General features: G+C 54.6%; 1 protein-coding gene across 2 annotated transcripts; it reads left to right on the top strand.

Annotated features, from left to right (window-relative positions):
• Positions 1-1,189: 1,189 nt before the first annotated feature.
• Positions 1,190-6,481, top strand: LOC125324290 (tumor necrosis factor receptor superfamily member 13C-like). 2 transcript variants are annotated; one of them, XM_048299938.1, is made up of 3 exons: positions 1,190-1,414; positions 1,909-2,067; positions 3,643-6,481. In XM_048299938.1, exons 1-3 carry the CDS (start codon positions 1,270-1,272, stop codon positions 3,954-3,956), a joined length of 618 nt encoding a protein of 205 aa, XP_048155895.1. In that variant the 5' UTR covers positions 1,190-1,269; the 3' UTR covers positions 3,957-6,481. The 2 variants fall into 2 exon arrangements, with proteins under 2 accessions (XP_048155895.1, XP_048155894.1); XM_048299937.1 differs by having other exon boundaries at positions 1,906-2,067.
• Positions 6,482-14,387: the final 7,906 nt, after the last annotated feature.

Genomic DNA, 14,387 nt, shown 5'->3' with positions numbered 1-14,387 from the left:
AGGGACCAAGTCCTCAGGCCTGTCTCAGAGGACCTCAGCTGCCCAGAGGATCACCTGGTACTCTGTCACCTTGAGCCAGAGCACCCTTTCGATTTTTTCTTCCTCCCCTCCCAGCCCAGGACAGTGGGCAGCAGAGGCCTCATTAGAAAGAATCCACATGCTGTAGCTGCTTCCCTCAACTGAGAGCCAGCCAACAACTGTGGCTGGCCCCTTTCTTTCTTATGGAGTGAAGAAAAAGAGGATGTGACTTTTGGCCAGTAGGAATGGAAGAGATCCACCTACATCACTGAAATCCATCTCTTCAGGTCTCAAGCATCCAGCTTTGATGTGTGGGTAATTGTGGTAGAACATTTTTTCTGCTCGACATGGGGGAAGTACATTTCCTGCTCCTGATCAGGAACACCTAAGACTATTAATGGGTTTTTTTAGTCCTTTCCAATGGTTTGGGGACCAGGTTTGCTCAGTGTGACCTGCTTTGCCCATGCCCTGCACATTTACTGAGCAGAACCAGATCTGAACCCTGGAGAATGAGACATGGTGCTGAGGAGCCATGGGTCTAGGTCTGTGATGGAGAAGATGGGGAGAGCAAGGTGATGGAAAGCACCATCAGTAGAGGTGGAGAACATACAGCAGTTGGCCTGCTTGCAGAGCAGTCACTGGCAGGATGTGTCCTGGGGGCAGTGGAAGCTTTTAAAAGGGGAAACATCAGTGCCCTTTCACTCTTTTCTCCTCTGGTCCTTTTCTGCGTTTCCAATCCAAAAACGCAGAAATCTGCAGATGAAATCTGCAGATCTGTGGCCCTGGGATGGAGTCTTGTAAAGATCTGTGCACAGGAAAGTCTCCTGCTGACACTGGAGGAGGCCAAGGAGGCTTTTCACTGCAAGCAAGGGAGGGTGCAGGCTGGGGGACATGCCTGGGCTGGGGGCAGCATGCAGGTGGGCAGGGGAAGAGTGAGGATCAAGAAGGTCAGCCTGGGACACAATACCACTGGGTATGAGGTGCTGCGTGGCTGAGGCACACAAGGGGCTGCGGGGATTTCAGGAGCATATTTTGGAGGAGAGGGGTAGCTTGAGGGCACATTGCAAAGGCAGGCAGGGGTAGGGCTTGGTTGCTTGCTCTCCTCCTCCTTGGTGAAGATCCGCCCCAGGCCACGCACAGCGAGTGTGAGCCCCAAGGGAGGCAACGCAGCTTGACAGACTGTATCTCCCTCTGCCACGGGGCCCAGGGCGCTGCGATTTCACACTCCAGCGGCCCCAGCACTGCTACGCCATGCAAGAGCTGGGCTCTCACTCCCACTCTGCCATGTCCTCATCAGGAAAAGCTGCCGTTGCCCCCTCCTGCCTCTCCTTCGAGTGCTTTGACACCCTGACCAAGTCGTGCATCAAGTGCTCCGAGCTGTTCAAGGACAACACAAGTAAGGGGACAAGGGCAGCTGCAGTCTGAGCTCCTCAGGGCTGGGTGGTGGTGGGCCAAGGAGGCTGGGGGCACCCCAGAGGTGAGCAGGTGGAAGGCACCTTCTCCTGAGGATGGCTATGGAGGTGGCAATGGAGGATGAAGCACTGCCACCTAAAGCAGAGGGGAAGAGGGCAGCCAGTTCCAGTAAGAGGAACATGGTATAGGGAGAAGTCAGATGATCCTCTCCAGGGTGGATCAACTCGCTCCAGGAGTTACTGTGGGAAGAGCAGAAACTCTCGTTTCCTACCACCCAGGGGCAGGGAGCAGGATAAGGGTCTCATCAAGCAGGGGGACATTTTGATGCTGGTGATGGGTGGGTAGCAGTTAAGTGCCACACTTCTTCCCTGCTACCGCAGGGCCCAGGCCAGCCAGCCAAGTGAAAAATGCTGCTGCCCTCCTTCCCAGCTTCAGCTCTCCCCCTCCTCACACTACCGGCATCTCGCCCCACAGCAGAGCCTACCCTGGCACCCACGCTGACCAGCACCTTCCTGATCTTTGGGGTCCTGGTGGTGGTGGGGCTCATCCTGGTTCTGGCTGCACTCTGTGGCTTCCTGGCCTGCAAGGTGGGAAAGTGGAGAAGAAAGAGGAAGGCGGCAGATGAAGAGGACAAAGGTAGGGGACCTCTTCCTCTCCCTCTCACAACACCCCGAGGACACTGGGGTAAGTGGGATCACTAACTGCTGGCTCCCCTGAGGCACATCCTTGTCCAGGCTAGCTCCTCCACCTCAACATCAGTTCCACAGGCATCCCGTGACATTTTGGGCATCTGAATCACTGCCCGAGTGACAGCGTCCTGCATTCCCTGGGAACCTACGCCTGTACCTGACTGCCAGTGCAACCCTGCTGAGCCATCCCTCCCTTTGCTGGGTCTCTCTGTGCCTTTGTTTGCTTAAAGCATGTCCTGGCACAGTCCCCTCTCCACAGGGGACATGTATGGAACACTGGTGAGTAGCTTTGTGAGCTCACTGGTCAGGGTCCTCTCCCCCAGTAGCCAGAGGACCATGGATGGAGTGGGAGTAGTGGGGGCAGTGGTGGACACCTTCAGATGGCTCCAGAGGCAGCCTCTCCCTGTGGCACTGCAATGGGGTCCTGTGTGGACCGCCCAGCTTGCTTCTTGTGCTTGGGATGCCCAGCATACTGCAACATGCATCCCAAGGACCCCAGTGGGATGTCAGGGCCAGCCCCACTGACAGTACACTGCAGCACTGCAAAGGGTTATCTGCTGTATCAAAATCAGGGCTGGGGTTCCAGGGATGGGGCTGAGCCTTTCCTGGCTGGGTACTTCCAGGAGAGTAAGGCCACAGTGCTCTATGATGGCCCATTTTGTTGGGACATCTCTTTCCCCTCTCAGGGGCCTCTGCACTGGCGCTGACTCAGTCCTGAACAATCTTCTGCAAAGTCTTGCCTGGCTTCATTCCTCCCCATTCTCAGGTAGGGGGTATGGCTCCCCAGGACCCCCAAGAGGGCCGGCCTCATAGGGATGCTGGCACCCACCACTGCCCTACCACCAAGGTGGGGCAGCTGGTCCTTGTGCTCTGGCTTGCCTGCACATTTCTGGCAGTGCCGGATGGTGACTCAGACCAGGGGGACATTACCCAGGGCCTTTCTGCTCTGCGACAGCCCATGACGCACATGCCTAGGAAAAACACCAAAAGTGAAAGAGAAGGGAGAAATCCAGTGGCGAGAGAGATTTGGCCATTACAGAGAGTGTTGGAGGCACTACTCAATCTCAGTCTCCTGTTGCATGCCCTGGTCCCCATCCTCTTCATCCCCCAAGGCTGCACCACAGCAAGCCCAGTGCTGCAGCACTGGATGTGTGGAAAGTGGAAGGAGGCTTGGGGCTGGAGGCACACGCCTGCATTCGAAGTGTGTAAACAAGTCTATTTTTAAGTGGGAGGCAGTCGGGGAGGGCAAGCTGCCACGGGCTGGGCTGCTCTGCTGCCGGCAGGGTTTATCAAGAGGACTCAAAGTGGAAGTGCAAGTTTTGGCCTTTCCCTCTTGTCTTTTGGGGGGGGGAAGTTCCTCAGTTGTAAGCAGGAGCAGATCTGCAGCAGGAGAGGTGTGGGGACCTCGCAGACTCCTCCTGTTCCAGCTCCATCTTCTCCCCTCCGGACAGGACTGTCTCCCTGGGACCTGCCTGACCCCGCTTTGTGAGCCCAGTAATCCCCTTTTCTTGTCCTTTCCCAGAAAAAGTGAGCATTGCCAGTCGCCTGCCTGGCCAGGACCCTGCCATACCAGAGGGAGATGGTGCCCTGAAGCCAGCCCCATGCCTGCATCTTGATGGGAGCCTGAAGATGCCGGGGCCACCCAGGAAAGCCAGGGCAAAGCAGAGGCCATGCTGCCAGGGCAATGCTGATGGTGACATTGTTCTGCTCTCCACCATGTACCCCCGGCCTGAGGAACGCAACCACAACTTCCCATTGCCCGCCACTGAGCTGGGGGCCACAGCGCTGGTCACCACCAAAACCACCCAGAATTGCCCCAGAGAGGAGAGAGTCTGAGGGTAAGGGGAATGGGCTGGAGTGCCCTGGCCAATCCCTGTGGACACGGACAGCCTGCTCCTGGGACTAGTGAAGCCTTCCACGGGTATGAGCTCTCTGAGAACCAGCTTTTGCCTTTAGCAAGACCAGCCTTTTAAGATGACTGTCATTTTTGTGCTGAGTCCCAAGCTACACCTGTAAATGCTGGAGGAAGCCAAAGTGGATCATGCTGAGTTACAACGAGCTGTTGACAGCTGCCATGGCTGAACCATTGGGAGGAGGCAGAGGAGACGCAGCTGGTGAGGATGGAGTGTGGCAGGGACTGCTGTGCCATTTGCAGCGACAGGTCTACTGCTGGATGGGCAATTCCTGGGAACATGGGGCTGGAACAGCAGAAACTACAGGAGAAAAGGAAGCAGGGATTTACTTTAGGACCAAATCCCACACAGCAGTAGCTCGATTTTTGCTACTGACCTCAATAAAAGGAGACTTGGGGCCATATGGAGTAAGGCACACCCAGCATCTACTCCATTTACAGTCCTGCCGCCCCATCTTCTGCACTCTGTGACACCCAGGTCTCTCTGCCCTCTGGGCTCTCTCACACAGGGGCAGGCATCCATCAGCACTCATGGGAAGCCTCTCCATAGACGGGTACAGGAAAAAAGTTTGTCTTCCCAAGCAGTGAAGAGGGGAAAAAATCTGTCCTTGCTCTGACCTACAGTCCCTGAAGTTAGGGAGGACCAGGGGCAGGCAATGGAGACAGCTAATCTAGAGGAGCTCCCTGAACTTGTCATTACAGCCCCAGACAACCGTCACTTCAGCTCACTGTCGCTGCAGAAATACCGTGTGTCACTTGGGATGGATGCTTCCACGCTGCACAAAAGCAGTCAGGGAGTGATGTGAGTGTAGGCAGGATGACTGAATTTATGAGTGTCCTCAAGGCTTTGCCTGCGTGCCAGAGCTGGCCAGCGTTGCTGATCCCAGGCACTTCCCCATACACGGATTTCTTCACCTGCCTGTAAGTGGCTTTACTGCACATGAAGGGCTCTGTTTGGGAAATGAACTCGTCAGTGTGGGATTACTGATTCTGAATAATTACAGCAACTGATCCCCCCTGGCTGAACAGAGACTGGCTTGGGTGAGAAGCCCCTAGAGAAGGTGATTGGTCACTTAGAAGTGCTTTGGGGGGTTATTTACATGAAGCACTATCTGTGGGTCTGCTCTTCCTTAGGTGAGGTGGCTTCCTCATCCGGGAGGCTTTGGACACTGAACAGGACTGGCCAAGCAAGGTGGGGGGGCACTGACACCAGGCATTAATGGGCCACCGAGTGCCATATGCCCAGTAGGGTCAGCTTGAGGCACTGTGTTGAGGGGATGTCCCTCTGATGATGGTAAAGTGACTCCCTGCCCAAGCCTGAGTTCTCTCTGGGGCTGCAGGACAGATGCTACTGCTGAAGGGTGACCACCTCTCTTCTCCCCTGTCTGTGGCACTAGAGGCAGACTCATGGCATCTGTCCCATAATGGCAGCCACAGGCGCTGCTACAGGTGCCAAGGCCACAATTCCTCATCACAATTCCTCTCCCAGACCTTAACACACTGGCAGAGGTGAACCCTCATCTGTCTGAGGCTCCGCATGATCCAGGATGGGATGGATCCCCATCTCAGCCTTGGGGCTGAGGATGGTGGAAGAGGTAGTCCATGCGCCCAGGGACTGTCGCCTGGGGCTCCAGACACCTGTGGCAGAAGCTGTGGAAGCTCAAGGGCTGGGGTCCCAGTTACCCACAACAGCCATGCTGCCCTTTGCAGATGGGGTATTGCCACAGCATGAATCAGATATCTCCTCATCCTCATGCTCATCACCCAACCTTGTGAAGTAACTTCAAACAACCTTTGTGTATCTGGAGTGGGGAAAAGAGCCAAAGCCAGGTCGGGGGATGTTGTGTCACTAGAAAAAGGACAGCTTGTAGAAGACAGAGCAACGTGTTTCAGGGAAGATGGGGGCAAGAGGGAAATGGAGCAGAACTGTCAGGAGCCACCTCTACTTCCCGCCCAATGACAGCAGCAGCCCAGCCCTGTAGATGCACTGCCCACCCCAGACGGTCTGGGAATTTGAAAAAGGAACACCCATAAAAATTCTATTGAAAAAGCCCCTCTTTATGCTCAGGTAAGGACTTCTGCTCTCATTTCTGCTGGAGCTTAAGCCAGGCATCTCCCTATATGGGATGCCACCACCATTTGCAGTGTGCAGAGTGGCAATTTGATCCACACTGTATTCCTCGACCAGTGAGTGCCCCTTGGATCCTCTCTCTGCTACAGCATGTGAGGTGCCTTCCCCACATCGTGTCTGCCTGCCAGCTGTGGTGGGGCAGTGCTCCCCTTCTGCCCAATCTGCCTGGGAGGGATTTGTTCTGTGCACTTCTCCATCATTATGTGCAGGGCAAAGGGTTGTCCATCTTGTCTGCATGGAGAGCCAAGGGAATAGAGATGAAAAATATGGTAGTAAAAACTAAATAAAATGAACCCATTGTCAATGCACTCAGAGGTCTGAATGGTGTCCCCATTTTCCTGGCTTTAGGGTTTTCCAGCACAATGGTCCTTGGGGTACAGCAGGGCTTTGAGCCAGAGAGGCTTCCCTGGCAGTGGCTTTATCAGCACATTCCCTATGCATGGACACCTGCACAGCCAGGAACCAGACAAGCCTGGCCACCTGCATCTCCCCACAGCCATGCCAGGAGCTGGCCATTAGGACAAGGACTGAGGAAAGTCTTTTTTTTTTTTTTTTTTTTTGGGGGGGGGGGTGCTGATTGTTGCCTGTCTTTGACTTTCCACAGCAGTTTCTCACTTCCCCCTGTGAGGCAGGAGCTGTGCTTCCTCCCCAGCCTGGCACCCACCCCACTGCCCGCACAACTGCCTAGAAAGGCTGGTGAAGCCAGGCTTCACCTGGCTGCAGGGGCATGGGGTTTCAGAGAGAGCAGGGGAAAGTCTGAGGAAACCCCTGGGCAAGAGAAAGTTGAGGCTAAAAGCCTTCTCACTGCAAAATCACCTCAGTATCTCCCTAGACATTTCAACTCCACTAACCCTGTTTTGGGGGAGGTCATGAGCATATTTGAGCTCTTGCAAGTCTCACCAGAAATGCTGGTGGTAAAGGAAAGAAGCCTTGGTGTTCCTAGGGATGTGGGTTTGTTTTTATCCATGGTCCTAGAGGCAGGAGCCAGCTGACCAACAGCACATGGCAGTGTGAGGAGATGGAGCACCCGGCCAAGGGTCTTCTGCAGCCACCAGTCATGTCTGCCAAACCCTTCTCAACCCCACAGGCTCCCCAGACTCCAAAGTGAGGCTTTCCTCCCTCACTTTCTCCTCTCCACTCCTGTTACTGGTTCACCCACCAGTTTAGTTTCTTGATAGTTCACCCACAGGCCCACCTACTCCAGCCTGAAGCACCCCCACAGGCCCCGCAGACCCACCTTGCCCCTCTGCGGGCTTTCTGTGGGGGCTGGGCCTTGACAGCAGGCACGGCAGGCAGGGCAAGTGGGCACCATTTCATCCCAGACATGAAGTAATGCCCGATGGCCTGGTGGGCGTCCCTGCAATCCTCGGGGGACGCCCGTGGGAGGCTGCGGGTGGAGAAGAGAGGTCAGCAGTGCCGGGACGCCTGCCACGAGGTGGCACTGACACCCCGCACCGGCCTGCGCGGCTGCAGCGCCGCGGGCAGCGGCACCGCAGGGCCAGTGCCCCACGGCAGCCAGGGCCACCAGGGAGAGCCGGGCAGGCTTGTGGCCAGCCCCACCTGGGCCAGAGGGAACGGTGGCAGCGGGGTCTGACTCTGTTCGGTCACACAGCCCATCACCATGACCTGGCTGCCCAGGAGAAATGGTTACTGGTGGCTGGACACCTGTGGGCAGAGCAGGCATGGGATGGTGGGGCAACCTGAAGCACGGAGGGCTGCTGCTCCATGCCCCAAAAGCACTGAGCACCTCGACCATCGTCCTGCTCCCCCGAGCAGCCCATTCCCAGGGCATTCTCCCGGACATGTAGGTGCCAGCCAGCACCTCCCTTCTCCATCCCCTCCCTGTCAGCCTCTACCAAAAAGGCAGCTACTGTGCTACCCACTAAGCTTCCCAGGTGGAAAAGGCCAGGGCTGGAGAGAAGAGGCTGGCCGGCTCCCTGTGCGATGCTGTCAGGGGACCACAGCCTTCCTGATGCTGCTCATCAGCATCCCTCCCTAATTGCTACCCAGTGCCTAATGACAGTAATTAGGAAGAGCGAAGCTGCCTGGGGACTGGAAGCGCTGACGGAGTTGGGGGAGACAGATGGTGTTCTCACTTAAAGAAAGATTAAAAAAAAAAAAACAGAAAAATTCCACTCAGCTTCGATCAGTCTCTTTTTCCTTTGCTTAGTGTCAGGATCACTTCGGTCCACAGGCACACCAGGGAGAGGCTGAGATGTTGCACTGGTCATTTTCATACACAACATCTGCACACACACACACAACATACCACAGCATCCCTGGTATTTTAGAGTGCCGAGGGAGCTGTGCGAGAGGGCACAGTGCCTGCCTGGGTACCTGGCACAGAGGGGGTTTCCTCACTGCCTTTGTGGGATGATGCTGTCCCCTGGGGCCACCCCCACAGCTCCCGGCTTTGCTGGCTGTGATCAGTGAGCAGCTTCCCAGGGGTATAAGGTGAGGGAACAGCCCAAAACCACCTTAGGGGCTGTGGTGAGAAGACAGAAGCTCTCCTGGCAGAAGGAGCTGGCCAAGGGAAAGCCCCACATTCTCCCCATCACTGTGGAGTGAAGACACCACACTGGGTTTTCCAGGGAGCACCCAAAACTGGACCTCGGTGACCAGAGCAGTTGGACAGGGACTGCAATGCACTCAGCTTCACCTGTCTGGAGAAACCCCACCTGCAGAAAACCCCCTCCAAACCCTTTCACACAGCCCCTTCCACACGAGCCTTAGGGTGATGCCACCTGCCTCCAGAACTACCTGCCAGACTGCAGGCACACCTGGGCAGAGACAGGACACTGGGGTGTGAGGGAAACCCCCTTCCCACCCCTTAACAGCTGTCCCAAAGGCTCTCAGGGTGCCCAGGCCTCTGTCCCCCATAGCACCCTGGGGATGCAGGGACAGGGATATGCTAGGTAGGGAGGCCGCTCAGCCTTATGGAGGAGGATGCTCAGCCCTGCACTATGGCATCAGCCTGGCCCCGTTCAGAGGATGCTCCAAGAAAAGGCCCCAAGGCAGGCATAGGGCAAACCTGCACATCCCCTGGGCTTTGCGGGGGTAACTTCCCCCTCTCCCACAGCAAGTGGGGTCTTTTAAAACCCATTCTTCATCCTGGTCACAGCTAACAAGGCGAGTAGAACCTTGCTGAGTGACACAAACCCCATGTGACTCCTGAAGTGATCGGTGGTGACAGGCAGATTGTGCAGGGAGGGCCTCTGCACTCCATTCGAGGTGCCGCTGTGACAGGGACTGACCCCCCCACCCCCCCAGGGACACCTCCAAGGAACACAGGGCTCTCCTCCTGCTGGGAAGCTGGCATTCCCAAAGGGCTGTGGAAGTGGACATGGGATGTGGAAGATCGCCAAAAGTAAGGATCCACTTCTGGACCCCCCTCAAAAGGATCATCTGGGCAGCAAGGTGGCTGGTGCCAGAGCTAGAGCACATGGCACAGCCTGCCCTACTCCAAGCTGCATTGCATCCTCCCCTCTCTCTCCTGCTTTATGTTATTTCCTCTTTTTTCCCTCCTTTTCTGAGCATGGGGCTGTGATGAGAGCCCAGGGGCAATCAGAGGGGCGCAGAGAGAGGAGGTCACCAGCAGTGGGGTGCTATGGGATGGAGCCCCATGTCCTTCATCCTCTTGTCTCCAGTGTCGGCTGGCCACAGCTCCCTGGCTGCCGACAGGAGCTATTCTGAGCCTGGATCAATGGGCAAGTGCGGGGGTTTGGGTGACAGCCATGGGAGGCATGTTGTGAGGAGGGCTGCAGGCAGGGAAGAGCAGGCGGGGTTTTTCAGGAGATTCCCCCATCTTCCCCTCCACACACACTCTGCTGTCCTGTAAGGTTTCAATGATGCAGATGTCTTTCTCATTTCCTTCCCTCCGGGGGTTGCAGTCTGACTGGGTCCCACTACCCAGATGTCGCTTCCTGATTTGAGAAGTGCCGGCATTTTGTGGAGTGGCAAAACTCCAGGATGAAGGCACCTGCAGCCAAAAACAGTGGCCAAGACTGAGCTCAGGATAGCAATTTAAATAGGGGTTTACAGTGGGGGTGACACACAAAAGATCATCTTCCTCCTCCGCCAAAAATAACTCCCATTCTTATTCTGTGACAATAATAATATTTGGTAAGGCTGTTAATTCTTTGTGAAGTGAGGATAATTTTAAAGCTGGTGATTTAAATGCAGCACTGCAAAAGTTTTTGGATAATTAAAAAAAAAAATTAATGCTGTTTTCCTTAACTAAAAGGTTTGCCTTCTCCATTAGCATTCCCAGTGATGTCCAACAGTTTACCATTAGCAAATCTGCAGATGATACCAAGTTGAAGGGGTGTCAATCTGCTGGAGGGTAGGAGGAATCTGCAGAGGGACCTGGACAGACTGGATAGAGTGGCTGAATCTAACAATATGGGATTTAACAAGACCAAGTGCCGGGTCCTGAACTTTGGCCACAACAACCCCTTGCAGCGCTACAGGTTGGGGACAGAGTGGCTGGACAGCGGCCAGGCAGAAAGGGACCTGGGGGTACTGATTGACAGCTGGTTGAACATGAGCCAGCAGTGCCCAGGTGGCCAAGAAGGCCAATGGCATCCTGGCCTGTATCAGGAATAGTGTGGCCAGCAGGACTAGGGAAATTATTCTTCCCCTGTACTTGGCATTGATTAGGCCATAGCTTGAGTCCTGTGTTCAGTTCCGGGCCCCTTAATTTAGAAAGGATACTGAGATGTTGGAGCATGTCCAGAGAAGGGCAATGAAGCTGGTGAAGGGGCTGGAGCACAAGTCCTGTGAGGAGCAGCTGAGGGAGCTGGGGTTGTTTAGCCTGGAGAGGAGGATGCTCAGGGATGATCTGATCACTCTTTGCAAATACCTGAAAGAAGGCTGTGGCCAGGTGAGGGTCGGTCGCTTCTCCCAGGCAACCAGCAACAGGACAAGAGGACACAGTGTAAGCTGCACCAGAGGAGGTTTAGGTTGGACATTAGGAGAAATTTCTTCACAGAAAGGGTGATTGGGCATTGGAATGGGCTGCCCAGGGAGGTGGTGGAGTCACCCTCTCAGGAGGTGTTGTTTAAGGAAAGACTGGACATGGCACTCAGTGCCATGGTCTGGTTGACATGGTGGTGTTAGTTTGGACTTGATGATCTCAAAGGTCTTTTCCAATGTAATTGATTCTGTGATTCTGTGACAAAGACCTCAACCCTCACAGAGGGGATCCAGTCTTTTCCCTGGAGAAGGAGTACACAAGAGACAGCTGCAGCTGGTCACCCTTGCTGGTCCCTCATGGCCACCTCCCTTGAGGGTGGTCCTAGCTTATTTGCAGTGTGAGCTGACAAATGCACTTTCTGCTCCAAATGAGAGAGGGCATTATTTTGCCACTGGACAATCCCATAATGGACAGACAGAAAGAACTGGAGCAGTGGATTGGGATGAGGGGGAAGGAGAGACCTGTTAACTCCCTCCCGAGCCTCTTTCAGAGCCACAGCCACAGCCCCTCCCACCCCCTTAATATGCTCCTGACAAATTCCCTTTTGTCTTTCTTCCTGTCCCTCACCACTAATATAAAAATTAAATCTATAAATGGTGCTGGGCTGACACATTTCCCAGTGTATTCCCAGGAGTGGTCTCTCTGGGTTTCTGGTTTGCTATTCAGCCTCTCAATTATTTATCTGCAAGGGAACAGGAAAACAAACTCAGTGAAGCAAACTTCATGCCCTGTAGTGACACCGTGAGGTATTAAAAAATATAATAAAAATTCCCCAGTGAGTCATTTAAGATGCACTTAAGCAGCTCCAACCACAGAGACAATGGTCATGACTAACTGTTTACAGCCCACATTGGCCAGAGAGGGCCAGTGGCAGGACAGAATCCGGATCCCCTCACGGCATTTCCCAACAGGGATGTTTGGGGGGAACCCTACTGGTGGAGAGTAAACACTAAATGTCCACATTTAGGGTGGATGGGGGGTAATTGCAAGCTCCCTGTAAGCTGCAGATGTTCTGAGGTGGCAGAATGAGGTGATGCAGGGGATGTGGGGGATGTGGGAAGTTACAGAAACTGTGGTGGGATGCAGGGGATGAAAGAATCCAGGAGCATTTGAGGGATGCGGGCGGATATGGGGGATGTGGTAGAAGGTGCAGAATGTGGTCGGAGGTGAGGGATGCAGAGCATGCAGGGACATACAGTAGACACAGGGATGAAGAAGATAGACGGGATTGGGAGGATGCAGAGAGTGTAGAGGGATGTCCATCTGCATGGGCAGATTGTGTCAGACAGCTGCTGGGAACCCTTTGCCCCAGCACTCCCCTGCCCACCTGAGCCCCATTCTGGCTCTGATGCCAAATGGCCACGGGAGCAGCAGTGAAAGATCCTCCTAAACACCACCTTTCTGTAATAGTGAGTGTCCATTGCAGCCAATTGAGCACTGACCCCATGCTCAGGAGAGATCCCCTTGATCTCTCCACCTGCTGCCCCTCACATTGCGGCCAGTCCCCTCTGCTCCCTCAGCCGCAGGGACCTGCTGGGGCTCATCCAGTTTTCCTGCTCCTGGCCCAGAGAGCAGCAGTGGCAATGCAGGAGATGGCTAAAGGCTGTGCAGGGAGCATGTGCAGCCCAGCATGGGTGGGCTCCAGTAGAGAGAAACTGGGGGAACTGCTGGCCCGGGAGGTGCTAGGAGGAGTTTAGCTCAGCCCTTGCTTTCAGCCCAAATCCAGAGCCATCCCAGCTAAAATGCTCATGCCTAAACTGTGACGTGCTTTGAACTCAGGTTTATGCACGCTGTCACAGGGGCAGTGCTGAAGCCTGCCTTACTCATGAAGCCCGAGCAACAGGGTGGGTCCATGCGGACCCCTGCTGTCCCCCCTCTGCCCAGGAGCCAGCATGCAGCAAACGCTCACTTGGGCAGCGCTTAACCCCTCGCTCCGCTGCCCCCGCAGCCGGGCACGGCCGACTCGCTGCTCTCCTTGCAATGCCGCTGGCACACCGGGCTCTGCTTCAGCTTGAACGCCGGGAAAAGCAAAGGGCATAATTTTAGGAGAAGCGTGTGAAATGTGTTCTGGCAGATCAGCCAAAGAGCTCTCCAGTGCAAGGAAAGCATTAACATTTGCAAAAGGTCCTTACAACAAAGCCAGAAATTCCCAGCAGGCAAATCCAGATGTGGGGATGTACAAGCCCTGGGATGCAGACTGGGATGGGACAGGTCCACTGGTTTGGGAATGGTTCAGGAGTGTCCAGGGAAAGAAATGTTCCTGGGCAGGAATGTTACACTGCATGGATGAAATGGTGGAGGCAATCAGAGTGGGAGGGACTGCTTGCTCCTGGCTGGTATTAACAGCACGCAGAGGTGCAAGGGGATGGATTTAGGCTTGCTTGGGACAGGATCTCCCCTGGGTCTGAGCTCCTTTCCTCCATCAGCCCCTCTCCCCCACATGATGGATTTGCAGAGAAAGGATGGGAAAAAAACCCTGAAGCCTGCAGCCTGTGATTCATCCCTACTATATTTGCACATATTATTAGAAAGATGAAAATATAGCCAGAGCTGGAATTACAGATTTAGTAAGCAGGACTGCCTATTTCAGCATATACTGCTTCTCCCAATGACTCTAACTCTCCAGGAGACCAATTTACACTCTCACTAGCATTAAGGCATTGCCCTACAGTTTACTTATATATCTGGGTGGATATATTCAGCAAGCAAGTCCTTCAGGGACAGCAGTGTTTGGGTTCTGGTGCTGCCCACTCAGCATGCTGTGCAACTGGCTGGTGCCTGTAAACCTCTGCCTCAACATTCAGTCTCCTGCTAATGCTCACCCACATTTTGGGGGTACATCAATTCATGAAAGCCATAGGCAAGAGAGACTTCTTTGCTTGCTGCTTTGCAAGACTTCTCCATCCCTGACAAGGAGTTTGAGATAAGTTAAGAGAGACCCAGAGCTTGCCAGCTCCTTGCTGTAACTCACCCCAAGTCCCTATCTTTTTGTCAACAAATCATTAGCAAACCCCACAAGTGCCTTCTCTACAGGTGTTGGTAACCATGCCTGGTGCACACCAGCCCTTGTCCCCATGCCTGGCCAGTGGGCTGGCTTTGTGCCCACCAGGTAGGGAAGGTGGCTGATACCTCCCTGTGACACCTCTCTGTGCTATCCCGTGTGAGGAAAACTGTTGCCCTCTGTGAGCCTGGGCACAGCACCCTCCTGCATGGGCTCTTCTTCCTCCCTGAACTGTCAGATGCAGTCAG

The sequence above is a fragment of the Corvus hawaiiensis genome, chromosome 4, assembly GCF_020740725.1.
Source record: "Corvus hawaiiensis isolate bCorHaw1 chromosome 4, bCorHaw1.pri.cur, whole genome shotgun sequence".
Lineage (NCBI taxonomy): Eukaryota > Metazoa > Chordata > Aves > Passeriformes > Corvidae > Corvus > Corvus hawaiiensis.
This window is presented reverse-complemented; position numbering and strand designations above follow the sequence as displayed.